We start from the raw sequence: 20,400 nt of genomic DNA, 5'->3' as shown, positions 1-20,400 counted from the left end.
CGTGCGTGTGTGTGTGCGCGCGTGTGTGTGTGTGTGCGTGCGTGTGTGTGTGGTGCAGTGAAGCGAGTGGCTTTGCGCTGGCCGTTTTTATTCTCTCTGTGTTTCCCCGTTCTCTCTCTCCCCTCTCACGTCATTGTGTTCTGCATCAACCCCCTTCCATCCCTCAGAGCTTCGAGAAGGTTGGTGCGCTCTTTCTTTTCTTTTGTTACTCCTTTGTTTCAGAAAGCTTCACTTATTGAAACAGAGGGAAACAAAAAAAGACGACAAAAAAAAAAAACACAGTATGAGTTAAAGGACAGCGGAGTAGATTTGAAGTGAAATGATTCAAACCTGTATCCAAAATGATGAGAGTAAAGCTGCTGCGATGATGAAGCGGTCTGCCTACGCAGCAGAGTGCATTGACTGCATTGTGAGGCCTTGTGTGCAGAACCCTTGGTATTGCCTTCACTCCCCGATCAATGTTTTCTGCATGGTATGATCTTGTTGTCATGGAGACCCAAGAATTGGAAGATTAAAAAGAGGCAATGTTTGCATGGAAGGAGTGAGAGAGAAAGAGAAAGGAGCACCGCTTGCATGTGTGTTGACTGACGGACTGACACCAGAGCATGGCACAGTGTGTTATCACGCTTATTGATATGCTCAGATTGTGATCTGATTGAACTTGCTGTCTTGTCATGTCTTGCTACTGTTTTTTTGTGTGTGTGTGTTTTTTTTTTAATTCTTTTCCCCTTTGTACCATCTTGTTTGGCGGTTTGTCTTTGTTCCCATGTCATCACATCTGCTCCAGTGCTGCACTTGTTGAGTGGAAGTCTTGCACTTGCTTGTGTATGCCCCCTTGTTCTGCAGTTTTACGTTCGGTTTGTCAGACGAGAATCACTCACTGGTATAAATTCATGACGCAAACTCAAAATGGCAAGAGGACGGGTCACGTGACTGATGATGGACACTAGTGTTGAAACTAACATTAACGTTGGCTAAATTATCCGGAACCACTGCACTACAGTTCAGAATACACGTGTTACGATGGAGCATCATAGACTGTACATAAAAGTATTTAGTATTTAGTATTTATTTATTTATTGTCATTGTCAAGAACAATGAAATTGCGTTTGGGGCTTCCATACAACCCAAAAAAAAGAAGAAAATAATAAATACCCCTTAAAACCCAAGTGTACATATTTAACCCAGTGTGACTCCAATGCAATAAGACAATCCTTAGCAATAATGTTCGTAGAAATTCAGACAAAGACCTGAGAAACATGACAAAATACAACAATGCAACCCATTCAATATTATTGTACTGTGAGATATGATATCAGATATGATAGTTATCTATTTAAGAAAGAGGGGGGGGGGCAGGAGGGGGAAGAGAATAAAGATATGATGCACCAATGCAGACCAGTTCATTGCTATTAAGAAGTTGGATATGGTTATTGTCCGTGAGAGGGGGGCAGAGAGTTCAGGAGCCTCACAGCCTGTGGATACAGGCTGTTGGCCAGTCTGGATGTTCTGGCCTGTATAGACCTGTACCTTCTCCCTGAGGGCAGCAGATGGAAAAGGTGGCGCGCAGGGTGATGTTGGTCCCGCAGGATACTGTGCACCCTCCTCAGACAGCGAGTGGGGAAGATATTACTGATCTCTGGCAGACTTGTTCCAATAATTCTGCCAGCTTCCTTCACCACCCGCTGGAGTGCTTGCTGATCGGCCTTGGTGCAGCTGGGGAACCACACTAGAAATCCATACGTCAGAACGCTGCTGATGGCACAGTTGTAGAAGTTCAACATCAGAGATCTGGGAATGTGTGCGCTCCGCAGTCTCCTCAGGTAGTAGAGGCGCTGTTGGGCCTTCCGTACAACTGAGGTGATATGGTTGCCCCAGGACAGGTCCTCGGTCACAGTTACCCCCAAGAATTTAAAACTGCTCACCCTCTCCACCGCCTCACTGCCAATGAAGAGAGGCAGATGGTTGTTATGACCCCTCTTCCGGAAATCTACAATGATCTCCTTGGTCTTTTTGGTGTTTAAGACCAAGTTATTGTCGTGGCACCATGACTCTAGTTGTTGCACCTCTGTCCTATAGTTTGTCTCATCATTGTTGGATATAAGTCCGAGCACTGTAGTGTCATCTGCAAACTTAACAATGAGATTGGACGCGCAGGAGGAAATACAGTCATGGGTGAAGAGAGTGTATAGCAGAGGGCTCAGAACACACCCCTGAGGGGCACCAGTGTTGACCACAAGGGTGGAAGAGGTGTTCTTACCCACTCTGACACTCTGTCTACGGTTAGTGAGGAAGTCCACAATCCAGTTGCACAGAGAGGAGTTAAGTCCCAGTTGGTGGAGTTTGGGACGGAGTTTGTATGGCCGGATGGTATTAAAAGCCGAGCTGTAGTCTACAAAGAGGAGCCGTGCATAGGTGTTCCTGTGTTCCAAGTGCTTCAGTAATGTGTGCAGCACTGTGGCGATCGCATCCTCGGTTGACCGGTTCTCCCTGTATGCAAACTGGTGCGAGTCCAGGGATGGTGGAAAAGCAGCTCTGATGTGTTTAATGACCAGTCTCTCCAGGCATTTGGCGGGAATGGGGGTGAGTGCCACAGGTCTGAAATCGTTCAGACATGTGACATTTGACTGTTTTGGGATGGGAACGATGGTTGCTGCTTTGAAACAGGATGGTACCAGTGAACAGGACAACGACGTGTTATATATAGAGGTGAAGACGTCCGCCAGGTCCGCAGCACAGTCTTTTAGCACCCGGCCCAGCACTCCATCCGGCCCGGCCGCCTTCCTGGTGTTAATGCTCCGGAACACACGCCTCAGCTCATGAGTGCTCAGGACCGGAGCAGGGTCGGTTGAGGGGAGAGGGGACAGGATGGATTGTGAGCAATAATTTTTTGTTTGCTTTCTTTTTTTTTCTTTGGAGCCAGAAGTTACCATGTTTAGATGAAAAGGTGGATGCGCATTAGCAAGACCGATTAGCAAGATGCATCCACAGAGATGCATCTCTTTAGGATACTGTGTTAACCATTCAGAAAGCCATTTTATTTGTCAGACAATTGCATTAATATCATGTCCATAAGCCATAACATTAGAGACACTTCAAGACAGCTAGCCGCAGAGCCTCCTCTGCTGGCACACACGTCTGTCTGCCCCACTCCTAATAATAACACCCAGCATTGCTGCTTGTGTTACATACTCAAGCATAATATGAAAAATAGGATGCCTTGCTTTAGACATTATAGAATACTTAAATTAGCTACACCTCAACCAAGTTCATTTGATTTGTATTTTCCACAGCTATGAGACAAAAGACATAAAGTTTACAAGGTTACAGGTTTTATTTATTTGTTTATTTTTTCCCCTTTTCCACCTGTGTGCTTTAAATATTCATACTAATGCTGCACATTTTCTACAGGTAGCCTCTGAAGGTTTATTATACAGTAATAAGTAAAACAAGCTCTCTTTAATGGACTGTTATACAGTCTTGGCCATGTCTTACCTTGCTTGACTCCCCACCAAACACTGTGATACGTCTTTGTTGACTGACATTTGAAATTAATTATATCCATTCTCAATCTTAGATATTGAGAGGGGTATTAATGATTCTCTCTTATTACAGTGGTTAATGAAAGCTGTGTCCTTGAGACAGACAAGATGGTGCTGAGTAAATGTCAGCTATATAGCGATGCTGAGATTCAGCGGTAATCCTTATGGCTGTGCCAAGGTCTCCCCAGCCCGTAGCCTCCAGACTCCCTGCAGAGAACAGGACTAATGATAGCTCCACTAATAAAGAGCGAAGCTCCTGGCTCGTACAAACTGTATAGAAAATGGTGGGGAATCATGCGTCCTGGCTCGATTAACTTTAAGCTAGAGGCTCTGTGAGCACAAAAAGGATTATCCCTTGTTATGAGCTCACTTTATTGTAAAGTACTCACCTTTGGCTCCCCAGTGGATTCTTCAGTCGTCGTCTGTGTTCACGACCGGTATTTTTAGAACTACTCCACCGCTTGATGTAGGAGATTACTGAACAGTCATCTTGAGTCTTTACTTTCATCCTTAAACTTAAAGCATTATCAAATTAGCCCACATGCTTACATTGACATCTTTTATTTATTCTTGCTGTGTTGACAGATACATGCCCGTGTGGCTTAAACTGACGTTTTGGTCCTGCTGCATTGCACCTGCTTTGTCTTGTGCATGGAGCTGTCATGGATGCAGTCTGTGTGCGTGTCTCTCCAGCATGCTCAGATGAGGAGATGCCTGCCCAATCATGTCTGTTTTCTAACAGATCTACCTGTTTTTGTCTCTTTGTCTCTTTCTTGTCTTTAACTTCTGTATCCAATTCTGGGTATATTTTTAAGTTTGATTTTTTTTTATTGCTTTGGTTTGTTTTTCCAAGTTGCTTTGAACTTTGTTATTCGTGAAATGACCACAACTATTTACTTTTTTTTTTAATTTCTTGAAATCATGCAAAAATGTTAACTTCTATCCAATTGTCTCTAGATGCTTTGAGTAGGGGGGATGTGGCCCACGAAGATTCCCAGTAATGATGTCACTCATTAAGGAGTGGAGGTTATGCAGCAAATTTATCAATATTTATGTATTCATTCAAGTATTTAATTTGACATTTTCTTTCATATAGCGTTAGATTTATTGCTGGATTTGCAAGTAATTGAGAAAAAAAAGACTAGACTCTTATTGTTTTGCTACTGTAGGGATATCTTCTTTTATTCGTAATCTTTTTTAAACTGTCTATTTTTAGGGCTTGTGTTGTTTATCGCACATATAAGCTTTCTAGTTTTGAGTTTAGTTTCAACAATGTTTCTGCTCTTTGTCTGCCTTCCCTTTCATTCTCTCCTTTCATCCAGAGATGTTTGTCCGTTACTCTTTTTGTCTCTTTCTGTTTCCTGTGTTTTTGACCCACGGGTATCCTCTTCTTCTCTGTTCTTTCAACATCCGTTCTCTTCAAGCCCTTTTCTCTCTGTCTCTCTCTCTTTCTCTCTCTCTCTCTCCCTCTTCTCTTACTTTTGAAGCACCTTCTTTCTGAATGGGCCTGACTCTGGTATACAGCCGTGTTTTAAAATAGATCCATGTGTTTTCTTCTTCCTCGCTCCTCTTTTCTTCCCCCTTTTCCCTCCTTCCCCACGAACCCTCTTCTAATCCTCTCTCCCCTGTCTTTTCCCCTCCTTTCCCACCCCCTCCTTTTTTCTCTTCTCCTTCTTCTCCTTCTGCATTCTGTCTGCACCCTGATGTGTAGGAGCGACAGACACATGTACATAAGTTTATTAACTTATAAACATGCACATACTACCTCACATATCTCTCTTTTTGCTCGCACTCGTTCTTTCCCGTTCTGCCTCGTTCTCTCATGCTGTCTTGGTGTTCTTTACTTAAATGTGTCCGATGATCACTTTGTAAATGCCACAACACCTTTTTAGAACCCTTGATCCACTCCTGTCCACATTTCCTATTCATTTGACTACACACTGTATCAGTTTTGAATCCTATGTATTGTACAGTATGTTGTTGTACAATGTGGCTGTCCTTTGCTACATTGCGTTTCATTGTCTGGAAGAGAAGCAGAGCTGCCTCTCTCTCTCTCTCTCTCTCTCTCTCTCCCTCCCTCTCGCTCTTTTTCTTTGTCTCTCTGTCTTTTTCTTTTCTGTCCTTCGATCTGTCCCTCCCGTGTCTCTGCTCTTATCTTGCTTCTCTCTGTCCCCCCTCTCAGTCCACAGTTCTTCGTTCTCTTCTTTGTGTTTCTCCACCATTTTATCCCTCTTGAGTCGCCCAGGCATGCAAGTGACCTATGAGTTCAGTCTCTCGATGCATCTCTCCCCTAATGTGTAGTCAACCGAGCTCTGACAGATGCAGTATTGGATATAACTTGCCACTTTGCTTGTTCTTCTCATGGGGACACAAATAGCAGGCAGGGCCTATTGATTGGCCCCCATGATGCATATACTCTCTAAAAGGAGCCCATCTACCGCACAGGCACCTCAAGGCACGGCAATCTGAATGAAGAAAAGTTTTTTCCCTCATAAGTTACTGCTAAAGTTTAGCCTGCTTAGTCACTGCTTCGAGGTGGTGTTTTATTAATAATTCTGCATAAATCTGCTTCCTGCATAAATTGATAACCCGTAAAAAAAAACAAAAACCCGCTGTTGTCGTTTTTTGGGTTTTGGTTTTTTACGAAAGAGAAACTGACTATAGGTGTCATGTCCTGGATGAAATGATACTCAAGAGTTTGTCACTTTATTATTTTGAGAAGGCAGCTCACTCTGAGTGGTTGAGCTCAGCACAAGATTTGTGTCTTTTTGTTGGATTCATCAGTGCCATAAAGTAATTGGGACTAAACTTGAAATATCCCTATGTAATTTTCTGTAAAAACCCTGAAGTTCATTCTCCCCTTTCCTGTTACCTCTCCTCTCCTTCTCTTTCTCTTTCTTTTTTATCTTTCTCGCCCTCTCTCTCTCTTTCTCTCTCTCAATCTCTATCTCGCTCTCTGCCTCGCTCTTTTTCTTCTCATTCTCTCCCCCCTTTACTCCCTTGCCCCCTCCTCCTTCTTTCTCTCCACCTTTCTCCTTCTCACTCCCTTCCCCACTTTTCTCCTTCCCTTTCCTTAACCCCTCTCCCCCACCCCCGTCCCACTTCCTTTCTCCCCTCCCGACTCTCCTCCTTTCCCAGTGCGCCGCGTGCCCCCTCGTTTCTCCATCCTCCCTTCCAACCACGAGATCATGCCAGGAGGGAGCATCAACATCACCTGCGTGGCTGTGGGTTCACCCATGCCTTATGTCAAGTGGATGCTGGGTAACGAGGACCTGACTCCCGAGGATGAAATGCCGATTGGACGGAACGTGCTGGAGCTCAATAGTGTCCGCGAGTCTGCAAACTACACCTGTGTGGCAATGAGTAGCCTGGGTATCATTGAGGCCAGCGCTCAGGTCTTAGTGAAGAGTAAGGGCCCCGGCAACCTTTAGATGCCTAAGAATGTTTTTAATTTTAGCCTGAGAAAGTAGAAAAGTTCAGCTGTCTTCTCATATGTACTCAGCAGGGTTCTGGCATCCCTTGTAGGTGAAAGTGTAGCAATTTAAATAGTATAACGTAGCATCCTTAATTTATTAATCAGTGTATTTCAGGTTAAATGTTACTGTCACTGGACACTGCAAGTACCACTAAAGAAATGCAGTTTAGCAGGTTGAATCTAAATGTAATATATGTTAAACAAAGCAACATTTATACTGTAAAAGAATCAAGTATTTCCACTAAATATAAAATGTAATTTCAACACTGAGACCAAGAGAGTATTTTTCTTTTTTCAAACGTTTAAATCACCTGCTGCCACTCTAATCCCCAGCTTTACCAAAGCCTCCCGGCACGCCCATTGTCACCGAGACCACAGCCACCAGTGTGACCATCACATGGGACTCTGGCAACCCCGACCCCGTCTCCTACTACATCATTCAGTACCGAGCCAAAGGGCCCGACAGCAAGTATGAGACAGTGGACAGCATCACCACCACCCGCTACAGCATCGGGGGGCTCTACCCCAACACAGAGTACGAAATCAGAGTTTCAGCCTATAATACCATCGGCCAGGGGCCCCCGTCCGCTCGCGTGGAGGCTCGTACGGGAGAGCAAGCCCCCGCCAGCCCGCCGCGAAACGTCCAAGCTCACATTATCTCTGAGAACACTGTGATGGTCCGCTGGGAAGAACCGGAAGAGCCCAATGGACAGGTGAGATGAGGATTGGAACAGCCCTGTTTGATCTGTTATCAGTAGAGGAAAACACACATTTTTACATTTCCTTTTATCTGCTGGCATGCTTCTCCAGCTGTCAACCTGAAAAATGTTCTCAAAAGGGTGGTGAATGCCTGCACCGAGACCTCAGATACCCAGCAGAAAAAGTCCTTCATTTTTGTGCTTTGTGTTCTGTAACAGAGAGGACGGACCGATAGATAGATAGATAGATAGATAGATAGATGTCTCCCTGTACTCTTCTCTCTAAAGAAGGAAAGGGTAATTGGACAGTCCTCTCTAAGTACAGAGCGCTCCCTCCAGAGGCCTGTTTCCTTTTTCAAGCCTACCAACCTGCACCGTAGGTCCATAAAAGTACAAGACTGAAACTGAGTGCATATGAGGATTATGGATATTAAAGAGTAATAACAGGAGAGCTATACTTTGTACTACCCATAAACTAATCCCACAGACGAGGAATATCGTGATCACATTTTAAATGCTACAATCTGATGGCATCCACAGTATTATTTATTTATTTTATTGAAGCTTTATCAGGACGAAATGTAAAACTGCACCTTATGACAGTGACCTCTAGGAAACAGTAATCTGTTGGACCATCTGGCCTGAAGTCAAACAATAATTCAGACACGATGACCTTGGCTGCCGTAAATTCTCGGTTGTAGGACAGTGGGATTAGGTGAAAGTCACGTAATGCATCCCAGTCCCCGATGACCTTAAAATCCAGTCCCAATCAAAACAAACTTGTCCGCACGATTCACTGGGTGGCTTTCCTTTTGCTATGTTTTGTAGGTGAAAGGCTATCGTGTGTACTACACCATGGATCCGTCCCGGCCTATAAACGAGTGGCAGATTCATAACGTCCAGGATAGTGTGCTCACTACCATTCAGAACCTGGTAACCTCAGAGACCTACACCATCCAGGTCCTCGCCTTCACCTCCGTTGGGGACGGACCCTTCTCAGACCCCGTCCACGTTAAAGTCTTGCGTGGAGGTTAGTGCGCGACCGTGCATCGACATAATCATCGGTAGACGTTCGTGAAAGAGAATAAATTTAGCCCGCATGCTAGTGCATTGATAACGGCTAAGTAGCCATTTGCATTTACTTATGTGTGGATGAGTAATGGTTATTTTTTCAGACGAGCATGTGCAGCAGAGCACAAATGAGTAAGTACTCGTGATTATGTGCAAGTATACAAACCGCTCAGGAGCTTATTCGAGGAGCTTATGTAAAGTTTGAGTAGCAAGCCACTGTGAAAGTTTGACCTGTCAGAACATATGACTTCTTCAAAGTGAATAAATTCTACCAGCCAGGACCGAAGTGTGGAGATTTATGTGAAGGAAACAGGGATTAACAGCGAGAAATATCCCTCATGCCCCGGTGCTGATTGTGTCACCGTGACAGCTCCTGAGAAGCTGCTAGGTTTATATGATGGGAGGTGAAAAGAGATGACAAAATAAAAAAAACTGCGACGGTATTGCTGGTTAAATTTCTGTGGCACTTTTACTTCTGCTCCACTTTTAGTCTCTAACAGTTTCTGACACATAAAGAAATGAAAGTATATGTAAGAATCTGATTTATGATTAGATGTTTAAGGGTTAGTACTTAAATGATTAGTAATTAGGTTGGGTTTAAGTACATTTTTTAAAACCTTTGTCTAAATTGAAGTCTTTCTAGCACAATTACCAATAATAATGATGAATACATTATCAAAAAAATATTCATTGCATTTGAATGACTCAATGAAACAGAGTTATACATATAATAAATAATCTTTATGAATAGTGCAAAGCCAAGTATTAGTACTGCTGTAAGCCAAGGTCTTATTTGAGTGTGTTTTGTCCTGTTCCTTGCAGTCCCTGGCCAGCCAAGCAAGTTTAAAGTGGGTAAAGTGACAGACACGAGCATAGAGCTGACCTGGGAGCCTGTCCACAACAAAGAGAAAATCGTCAACTATGAGCTCCTCTACAAACCTGTCAAGTTTGGCAGCTTGGTAAGACCTCTTAGTCTGTTTTTTTAATAAATCCACCTGCTGAGTGGATTTCTTATCAAGACAAAGGCTTGAAAGGGAGATAAAAGAAGATTTTTTAAAAGATTAACCCCAAAGTCCTGCACCCTTGTGTCTAGTGGTCGCACTCTCGGTCAACTTCTCTTCTCCAGCTCTTCTCTAATGTCTCTCTTTTTACTCTTCTCATCTCCCCCCCTCCCTCATCGTCGCACCTCTCTGCTCCCCTCTCTTCTCTCTCACAGGAGAAGCTGACCTTCGGGCCCAGGAATTCTTACACTGTGGAGGGTCTCAAAGCGAACACCGAGTACTCCTTCTCCCTGGCTGCCATCTCAAGCAAAGGCATCGGCGCTTTCACTAACGAACTGGTGCAGAGGACATCACAAGCCAGTACGTCTCGACTGAGCCGGATTCACACAGTGTTCCTGCACACACCAACGCATATCCCACAAATTCAAATTCTATTGTGTTTATTTATTTATTTATTTAATGTATTGTGCCGCGAATATCTTGGAAACATTTTGTCCTCCAAACGCTCTCACACACAGCTCGTAGCGGTACATTTCCCTCAGCTCCCGGCCTGGTAAAACCTGGAAGCCGTCTCTGCATCTCTCCATGTGTCTCGTTTATCAACCCATACGTCCAGCCCCACCCCCTCCTCCAACCCATCCATCTCTGTTTGACCGTGCCTTTCTTCCACCCCTCAGCCTCTCTCTTTCTCGCACAGCCAAAACATCATGACAGATGGAGATGGAGAACCGATTAATGTTTCACTCTTCCTTTCCTTTGCCCTCTTTTCACTCTTTCCACTCTATCAGTGTCTAATGTCTTTGAAAGGGTGCAACTGTCTGCCACTTATTGGCTAGCAGCCAGTGGTCAGGAGCATTAAAGGATGGCGGGTAGCCTGCTATGTTGACAGGTAAGTGCTGGCCAGTCTGTATTTTACCCACGCTGAGCTTAGATTCTCTCCCTTGTCTCCTTTTCTCTGATTTCTTTGGGTTTTTTTCTATTTTTGTGCAATCACTCTTAGCCAATAAGAGTTAAATGAGTTCCACCATTTTGTTCTGACACCAAGTTATTTCATATCTGCTCTCAAGAAAGGATAACAGAAAAATGGTACAAGGAAAAGAATTTATAAAGTCGATATGAAAAGCCCCGCAGTTCACCGCGCCGTTTTCCTTTAAGTGGTAAGTACTTGCAGTCACCCATCAGACTGCGTTTAGTGAGGTTCTCTTCTCTCTTTACTCCCAAACGGAAAGAGTAACCAAGGTTGTGTACCAGAGGATGTTGGGGGGGGGGTGATATTTGGAAAAAGGGAAGGTGCTAGATAAGCAGACTATTTCATGCAGCAGAATTAATTTCCCAGGGAGGTTATGTGTGCTTTCTTATCGCCAAGCTTTGGTGCACATCTAGATTGTCCCCCGAGGCCAACAGAACAGTGGCTGTATGGCTGAGTGGATAGATACTTGAACCTGTCAGCCATGACTATTACACTCCCACACACACACGCACAAGCCTGGACCTCGGACATGCCCGCCTTTGTTTGTGTGTGTGTGTCTTACTTAAATGACATTATATTGGTTGAGCTATATCTGTGATTCGTAAATCTGTGGTGTCTTTTCGTGATTTCTGTTTCTGCACTCATGTCTGTGACAGTAAATATCCAAGCCTCTGTCTGATTCAGTGTCTGCAATTCATCATTCTAGCTTGACTTTCAATTTCCCGTCTTAGCTCCTTTTTTCCCCTCCGGGATCTCAGATTTTGTTTTGTGTTTTTTTTTTTCTTTTGTTTTTTTCTCCTTTACCTGCCTCCTAAATCCTTTCAGCACCGTATGAGATCTGGTTTAGTGGGTTTTTTGTTTTTTTTTATCTCCTGCTGCGATGTGTAAGACCTTTCTCTAGTCAGCCACAGTGAAAAATCTCACACCACCCTACCGTCTTGAGGACTCGAGGATTAGCCGGCTGGTCATGTGAAATGTATACATGTGTCTGTGCTGTCGTGCAGCTAGCTGTGCATCCCCATTTTTTTGAAAGAGAACAGACATTTATCTGTTTTTCATTCATAAATCTCGAGCCTTTTTTGGCACTACCTATAGCCAGGGGATAAGATATAATCATTGACTGCTGGATGCACATTCTCCTTGGGTATAATTAAGTTGTCCACTTAGGGTCGATACTCTTGTCTTTGGTTTATTTCATTAGGCTCTCAGGCTAACATTATGCTTTTACATTATGTGGTTGCTCCCCCTTTTTTTGCCCAATTCAGGTTTGTCCCAGTGTTATCTCTTTCAGTTCAGTTTACCTTAGTTTCTCATTGTTTCCTTTTTTATCCTTATCTCCTGTCCTTTTGCTTGTATTTTCCCTTCTCCCGGGTCATCTCTCCTAAACTCTTTGCCAATTGCCCTGCTTGCCCTTTGTCCAATCAGAGCCCTCAGCCGCACCAGAGGGTGTGTCCTGCGAGAGTGCCAGCTCCACCTCGCTGAGAGTAAGTTGGGGGCCTCCTCCAATGGAGGGCCAGAATGGCGAGTTGGCAGGTTATGAGCTGAGATACCAGAAAGTTTCTGGGGCAGGAGGTGGAGGTCTGGGTCCGGAGGTGAAAGACCTTCCTATCCCGGCCCAGCAGGGGCAGACAGTGGTAGAGGGGCTGGAGAAATGGAGTTGGTACAACATCACTATTGCAGCCTCCACCGCAGAGGGGACTGGACCCAGCAGCCCTGCTGTGCTCTGCAGAACAGACGAGGACGGTGAGCGTGAGAGCCGCAGATCAGACCTAAACGTTATTGACTGCTAAGTTGATTATTTACTGGCTAGAACTTTGGTCACTTAATTAATTCCACACGTGTGCTCAGTTCCCGGCGCAGCCCCTCGTCAGGTGGATGTCCAGCCGCTGAACTCCTCGGCTCTCCGAGTCACGTGGCGCTCAGTGTTGCCACGGTTACGGCAAGGCCAGATCCGTGGCTACCAGGTGCATTTCAGCCAGGCAGAGAGCGGTGAATCACGCAACCTTCCCCGGATCAAAGACCTCTTATTGGACGAGTCTCAGGTGACAGCATAGCTAAATATATAAATGATTAAATGGTGTTCATTTGTTATATTCATCCTCCCTTTCTCCTCCGCTCCTTTGACTCACTCCTTCTCTCATCCGTCTCGGCTGCCTGTGGGGTGTGTCTCGTCTGTGGGATAAGATGGAGGAGGATGACGCGACTCAATATGTGAGTGCAGACTACCCGTCCTCTTCTCATTATAAATGAACCAATTATTAATGCATACAGCGCTATGCTGCTAATAGACCACAGATTTAATTATCAACTCTTATGTAAGTTTTCTTCTTTTCTTTTTTTTTTTTGCTGATGCACAGTTCTTCCCCAAAAAAGGGGAATAAATCAATAAATAGTGTCTTTTTTTTTCTAAGATTGAAAGGAGTGAGTTTGCAGTATTTGATGGTGGTATTTTGTGTTTTCTCCCGCAGGAGCTGATTTTAGGAGATCTGAAAGCAGAGACTTTGTACTCTGTCTCTGTGGCAGCATACACCACCAAAGGGGATGGAGCACACAGCAAAGCCAAGCTGGTGCAGACCCCGGGGATTGGTAAGCATATGTCAAGTATACATTTCAGTGCCCCAGATTTAGTAGCATACTCAAGAATTGATCGTACAGTAAGCTGCGCCAGGAGATGGCAATAAATAAGCCGACAATCAATTCTAATTCTTCTGTATTTGCGTGATATATGTTTATCTCTATTCATTTTCTTTTTTTCTGCTGCCTACGCTGTTGTCTGCAGTGCCTGGTCCCCCCTCCCTTTGGGTGCGTCTGGGATCGAGCCCGTCAGTTGTGGTGCGGTGGGCTCCTCCGCTGGAATGCTCTGATAGCCGGGGGGCCCCGGTGGAAATCCAGGGCTACCGCCTACAGTTTGGCCTGAAGAATAGCTCTTTAGACACCACGGTGGATTTCACAAATCGTGAGAGAAACTTCACTGCGAGAGACCTCTCCCCAGGCTCCTCCTACATCTTTGTGCTCGCCGCAAAGAGCCGAGCAGGCTATGGAGATGTAGTCCAGCAGGAAATAACAGTCCCTATTTTTCCTCCCGTGGGATACCCCAAAATATCTGACTTTGTTAATGTCACTTGCTGCTCCCTGCAGTTGTCCTGGCTGCCCCCAACCCCAGAGGAGAGCAACGGTGTGATTACAGAGTACACTCTAGCCTACAAAGAGGCTGCACACACCCAACCCTCTGCTGACCCTGGCCCCTCCGCTTTTCCAACCCCCTTTGCTCGTCCACGGCTGATAGCGCTACCAGCAAGTGAGTCGAGCTACACCATCCTGGGCCTCAATCACAGCAAAGCTTACGAGGTGCAGCTCAGAGCCCACAACAAGGCAGGGCCGGGCCCCTTCAGCCCACTACTGGTGCACCTCACCCTGTCCTTGGAAACAGGTAGGGCTGGCCTCCGGCCTCAGGAACACCTTTCTAAGCGCTGGTTCAACTTCACATCTCCCCTTACTGTGGATTTCACTCCAAAAACACTAAACTTAATGAAGTCTGGGCCAGTTCTTACAGGTCTGCCTCTCACCAGTGCACCTCAGAGAGGATGAGAACTGCAAAGTGCGGGACACAACTACTCTCCCCAATCTCCTCCACTCACTCACTTATACCTTCATCACCTACCCTTCACCACCAATGGAAGCAGGCTGAATGTTAATGGATGTTTGCTTCAAGAGCACTGCTTATCACAAACCCTCAGGTAAAAGTCAATACAGGGCTCGGATATACAGTATCTAATAGCGAAGGTAAGTGTTCGGTCTGATTTGAAGCGAAAACCGGCGTCTGGCGCTGTATCTGCAGGTAAGCTTTTTTTATCTGATAGACCTTCACTACCACCTTTTCCAAAGGCTTTGCTGAAGTCTGAGTCTAACAAACACAACCTTACACTCTAACAATGTGGCATGTCACATTTCTGCAGCCAGTCTGTCTCTTATTTGTACTTATTACTCTTGCCATCCACTTTCCTCATCACCTGCCTATCCTCCTAACCATCATGTCTTTCCCCCTCCTCATCAACTGACCGGGCTGTTCTCCATTTTTACAGGTCGAGAAAAGCAGAGGACGCCGCGATTTTAATAAAACGCTTCATCACGAGTGACTCTCTGCCTGTTTGTTTCTTCACTTCCCAGATGTGCCGAGGAATTTTTCGGTCAATCTGGCCACTGAGACCAGCGTTCTTCTTACCTGGGAGTTTCCAGAGACTAGCAACCCCTATCGCTTTACTGTATGTTGAATGGCACGTGCAGTGCCTCATTGTGTTACGTAAAACTCTAATGTTTTAACATCTGTGGGATCCTTAAGATTATAATACTCAGCTTTATTTGGGTCAAGTTTTTGGAAATTATAGAGTGCATTTTAAATAGCAAGAGTTAATTACAGATCAGCACATTGTAGGACAAACAACATCTCAGACATGCAGAAAAAATGTATGACAGGAAAGAGGATAGAAACTATTTAAATAAAGCGTGAAATACTGAGTAACACAGATCTAATAAAAATGTATAAAATTAATATATAAAAAGAACACAAATAAAAAGCAAAACAGGCAATATTTTTTTAAATCCAAGATTGATCAAATAAAAAATGTGAAATTTAAAAACACTTATGAGCTGCTGACTCATTTTTTAAATATTTTTAGCATGCATGACCCCGACACAATAATACACCCACAGATCTACCCACAGGCATTCATGTGGAATTTCTCTGGACTATGAGAAGTTCAATTAAACTGAGCATTTACTGAATATAGCAAAATCCATCTACCAGCACTTTAAAGTGCACTTATTATCTCATTTATTGAATCCAGAAAAGAGGTTTACTGGGATTATATCCCTTGCTAATAACTGACTAGGTTTACTAACTCCTAGTTTACACTGGTCCTGGCTAAGAATAGTTTAGCACACATTCCTCCAATAAAACGTCAGAAAGGGCATCTGGTATAAAAAAAAAAAAAACAAAAACTAAATCTGCCGAAGTGAATGTGCAGAGCCCCCCGCTGTGATGACCCCTTGGGAGCAGCTGAACGCAATTTTAGTTCAAACTCTCAAACAAACCCATCAAAAAACTTTATTCAGGGCATTTTACAAATGTTCCTTAATTTAGTTCTATAGCATTAAATGACTATTTAAACAGCACACAACATAAAGATTAGCTTCACCAACTCTTTCCCACCCTTCAGGTTGAATATAACCGTCAGAAAATGGAGGTGGACGCTCGCTTGAGAAAGGCAGTCATCCCAAACCTTCAGCCTAACACGAGCTACGACTTTAAAATCACTGCTCCTGAGGGGAACCCTGGAGGCCTTCGCCATCGCATCTCTGCTAAGACATCCCCAACGATCACCATCCGCCGCCCTGAGATCGACCGCACTCGTGACTCCGAGACCACCGTGACGCTTATCTTGCCATCACTGGAGAATCGCAGTCCCATCAAGTAAGGCTGAAAGACTGAGCCTTAGATGCTCTTACAGGCCTTGAAAACGTCATGTCATATAGGGGTGACAGTCATCTGACTTGCTGTGTTCAAGTCTGGTGATTACAGTCACGGTAACAGTATGGGGCACTGATGATAACAGTACATGACTGCTCTAAAGTGAAAATAGTTACAGACAGTTTGCTATTGTGCAACTGCAGCTGTTGTTATGTTGTTTGTCCTCTTGCACTCCTACAGGAATATTTATGTTGTTGTGGTTCCGCTGCGAAGGCCCCGCGGCGTCATCAGACACCTCAAGAGTCCAGACGAAATGGACCTAGAGGAGGTGAGAACCACAACAATAACAGCACCCACTGATGTCTGAGCCTGCGAGGAAAAGACCTATAAACACACACAATCCTATCTCTGAGAACTCCTGGCAACGCTTACCCTTTTTAATTCAATATCAGTCTTTAAACATTAGTCACAGTTATTGGAGAGGCTTATTTTGCTTGTCTGTGTCTTTTCTCTCTTTCTCTTTCTTTCTTTTAGCTGTTAAAAGACATCAGTCAAAGGCAGAAGGATACTCGACAGCAGAAGCAGGTGGACTTGCGCCGGGCTTACATCACAGCCCGTTTCACACCTGCCATCCTGCCGGCTTTCTTCACCCTGGGGGACCAGCTGGACTATGGCGGCTTTGAGAACCGAGCTCTAGAGCCAGGGCAGGAGTACGTCTTCTTCATTCTGGCTGAGCTGAACTCCACATCCGGGGTATGAAAGACACTACTTTACATGTCTTTTCCCTGTTTGTTTTTTTTAAACTGCTCCCACATTCCAGGCTGTCCGCGTTTCTCTCCTGCAGGCTGTCACTATACATTGTAATCAATACGGCCGAGCTGCTAAAACAATAAAATGCCCATCAGTCAAAGTGTTGTAAGCAAAAGGCAATAACCCTCACATACTTCCATCACCACTGCTAATAAAGAGTGAGTGTACCCGCTGTGGCAGTGGAAGAAATATTGCCTCATGCACCCCTGCTATGTATGTGCATTCAAACTGGAATAGACATAAATATACAACTTAAAATTAGACTAGGGTCTTTATATTAGATTTTTTTCATTATTGGATCCCTTCTAGCTCAGGGGATGCTCTTCCAAACTTCTGCAGAACTAATAAAAAGCAACAGTTCGAGCAACAGTAAGGTTAGGTACATTTTTTTGAGCTACTGTCTAAAATGCTGAGGAAAAATAAAGGCACAAATGCCTGCACATTATATGACTGATCACAATTATACGGACATGTTTTCAGTCTAATGCAATCCACTGCAACAGCTCAGCAATAATGCAAACACTGACCCTGTTTTACTTTTGCAAAAAAAAAATGAAAAACCTGAGGGAGAAAACAAACGATTCGACTCTACACTTACTTCTCTGTGTCATAGTCTTTAGAATGACATGACAAAAAGAGCAAGAGAATGAAGGCCGATAAATAAATATTTGCCAAAATACATCAAAAGAGTGTTAAATAAATTTTAAAAATAACCAGTCTTATCATCGGTATTTTCACTACGGGAGCAGGATGGATGAGAAGCAGTATTTTGAATGGCACAAATCAAACAGAGATGCATTGGAGTGAAGATCTCACTCAGCCTGAAGAATGTGGGGATTTGTTGTGAGGAAACACCAGGCTCAGGTTTTCAGGTTCTCTCCAGTTTTCCTGGTGATCCTAATCCACACCTGCTGCAGTAATCCACAGAGATAGAGAGTGCATCAAATTGGAATTTAGTCTCAGGTGTTCACGGTAGACCAAAGTAAAACACAAAAAAATAAAATGCCCTTTTTTGTCACTGCCTGTCCACAATTTTGTGATCATCTTCTTCTGTGGTGTTTTTTCGTTTACGTTTTTTTTTACAGAAGATGTACGTGGCCAGCCCGTACACAGACCGCGTGATTGCCCCGGACTCAGACCCGCAGCCATTCGATGCAGGTGACGGTCTGATCTGGGTGGTTGGACCAGTCCTGGCTGTAGTCTTCATCATCTGCATCGTTATCGCCATCCTCCTGTACAAAAAGTGAGTGGGATGGACTTCATAAAAATAAAATGTCAAATTTTCCAACCATGACGCTAACTCACACTCTTGGTCACACTGGGTAAATGCCACAGCAGCTTTGATTATGACTCTTCAAGGATAAGACTGACTTTAGTCAAAACTTTTCACAATGACATCAAACTCCATGAAATGCGCAGAAATCTTTTCATGTGTTTCAGCCTCGCTGTTTGTGAATATTCATTCTAACTGAATATGTCAATCTTTGAAGATGTCCCACACATATAATACATTATATATTTAGTAGGGGTGCAACGATACACAAAATTCACGGTTCAGTTCGATACTTTGGTGTCACGGTTCGATATTTTCTCGATACAAAATAAAATGTTCATGCCTTTTTAATTTGTCATTTATTAAAATTATAAATATATATTTTAACTCAAAAGTAAGTTTTTAAATTTAACCCTAACCCTTGTGCGTGTTTTTTATTTTGACAGCGAATGCACACCTGCGGACCACTTATGTGCAGCCCTGGTTATTTAGCTCATCATATCGCAGCCACAGAAATTATTTTGTCCATGAAACCATAAAGCTGCACTTTCTTTTTGCCTTATAGTCTGATTTGTCATAACTTCTCCGTTTTGTGGTAAGCTTTTCTTTGGCTGTCACTTCTTCACCCTGACCTGTCTTATTTGGCTCAGCAGAATTGAAATATATATCCTGCTGCTTTTACACACGCACTCACATAAGCTCAGCAATTCTCTGCACGATCAACCTCTCACATGTTTAAGCTTGCTGCGGGAGATTTCACTTGTCATGTTTGCATAGTAAGCTAACGATTAATAAGACGATGTCAGAGGAATTGGTGCGCAAATTATCATCACTCACCAATCAGTACTGTCGCTCTCTATACACAGTTCACGCGATTGCAAAGTGAAAGCAAAAAACAAGCGCAAATTCAAATGCGATTTCAATATGTCACATATTGACAGTGGCTCACCGATGCCAATGACATAATTACCCAGCTACATTTCTGAAAGAATGCAAAAGCATTGACATATATTTTTCCTTCCTATGATAGGCCGACGGGCAGGGCAGAGATAGATTTTGGTAGCCCGACTGGAAAAATCTCTAGCCCCAGGACGTCAGGCTAGCGATTTTGCGAGCCCTGTATCTGATTGAGGAATCACTCATCTTTGGAAAAGAGAGTTTATTACAGAGAAATGGCTCTTTCCAAAATAACAGCTATACTATCCGCTTCTTCTGGGCTATATTCTCAGCAGCATATTAAACATATCAGGTCCCCATAAGGAGAATCATGTGCTAACAGCTGTCTAAATGACTCGGGTAAAGTTTGTAGCATGCATGCTTGTTGTTTTTGTCTTTGCACTAGGATGATGTTGGCATAAATGTGCAGTCATATTCGTTGTGTTCCCACTAGTGCTTTCAGGTTAACCTCGTTAAAATGACCTTAACGCCACAACACGGCAAATCTCCGTTAACGAGCTACCCCTGATAGCCCGTGCATGGGGCTAGACAGCCAACACTTAACGAGCTAACTGCGCTAACACACTAGTTCACACCAATGTAATTGAGCATTGCATGGCACATCCAACATACTGTTTTACTTTAGTCCATGACTCGCTTACCTTCAGGGTCATACGTCACATGAAAACCAAAATAATTCCAAACGCCAGATCTGAATGAGGGGGGGAGGTTCAATTTGCCATGTTGCAAGGAGAGCTTAACTTCTGTCTCGCTAGCTTGCCCTGCGCTCTTCCTTCTGACTATGCTGTCTGTGTGGAGCGCTCAGTGGATCTGCGCTCGACAGTGCCGCCTAGGCGGAGTAGTCGAACGCAGATTCACTGAGCGCTCCACACAGACAGCATCGTCAGAAGGAAAGTTGATAAAATAAATTACAAATGTTGTATTGTTCGATACATATGCGTACCGAACCGAAAGCACTGTATCGAACGGTTCAATATCGATACGAATATCATTGCACCCCTAATATTTAGGGACTGTATTTTTTGGCAAACAAATATGTGTCAGCGACTATTTACAGCAACTAGAGTAAAATACATTTGTGGTTGCTAGTGAGTATTTACAGCAGCGCGATTATGCGTCAAAACTCGAGTCAAGAT

General features: G+C 44.0%; 1 protein-coding gene across 3 annotated transcripts in view; it reads left to right on the top strand.

The window, feature by feature from the left end:
* The window catches only part of ptprsb (protein tyrosine phosphatase receptor type Sb), a 73,297-nt gene that overhangs the window by 37,890 nt on the left and 15,007 nt on the right, over positions 1–20,400 (top strand). Inside the window, exons 7-22 of one of the 3 annotated variants that reach the window (XM_086271154.1) lie at positions 5,254–5,268; positions 6,681–6,950; positions 7,351–7,730; positions 8,544–8,745; positions 9,609–9,745; positions 10,003–10,147; positions 12,183–12,500; positions 12,606–12,799; positions 12,942–12,968; positions 13,226–13,343; positions 13,537–14,187; positions 14,925–15,019; positions 15,974–16,227; positions 16,465–16,552; positions 16,759–16,977; positions 18,120–18,277. In XM_086271154.1, coding sequence (XP_086127280.1) covers positions 5,254–5,268; positions 6,681–6,950; positions 7,351–7,730; positions 8,544–8,745; positions 9,609–9,745; positions 10,003–10,147; positions 12,183–12,500; positions 12,606–12,799; positions 12,942–12,968; positions 13,226–13,343; positions 13,537–14,187; positions 14,925–15,019; positions 15,974–16,227; positions 16,465–16,552; positions 16,759–16,977; positions 18,120–18,277 — 3,271 coding nt within the window. The remainder of the gene's footprint in view (positions 1–5,253; positions 5,269–6,680; positions 6,951–7,350; positions 7,731–8,543; positions 8,746–9,608; positions 9,746–10,002; positions 10,148–12,182; positions 12,501–12,605; positions 12,800–12,941; positions 12,969–13,225; positions 13,344–13,536; positions 14,188–14,924; positions 15,020–15,973; positions 16,228–16,464; positions 16,553–16,758; positions 16,978–18,119; positions 18,278–20,400) is intronic. The other 2 variants (XM_086271155.1, XM_086271156.1) reach the window with 2 other exon arrangements.

This window comes from Aulonocara sp. 'chitande type north' Nkhata Bay, linkage group LG18, assembly GCF_057382095.1.
Source record: "Aulonocara sp. 'chitande type north' Nkhata Bay isolate Kocher_YH1m ecotype deep benthic linkage group LG18, A_spYH_male_GT1.1, whole genome shotgun sequence".
Lineage (NCBI taxonomy): Eukaryota > Metazoa > Chordata > Actinopteri > Cichliformes > Cichlidae > Aulonocara > Aulonocara sp. 'chitande type north' Nkhata Bay.
Note: the sequence above shows the minus strand (reverse complement) of the source record. Positions and strands in the feature narration are given on the sequence as shown.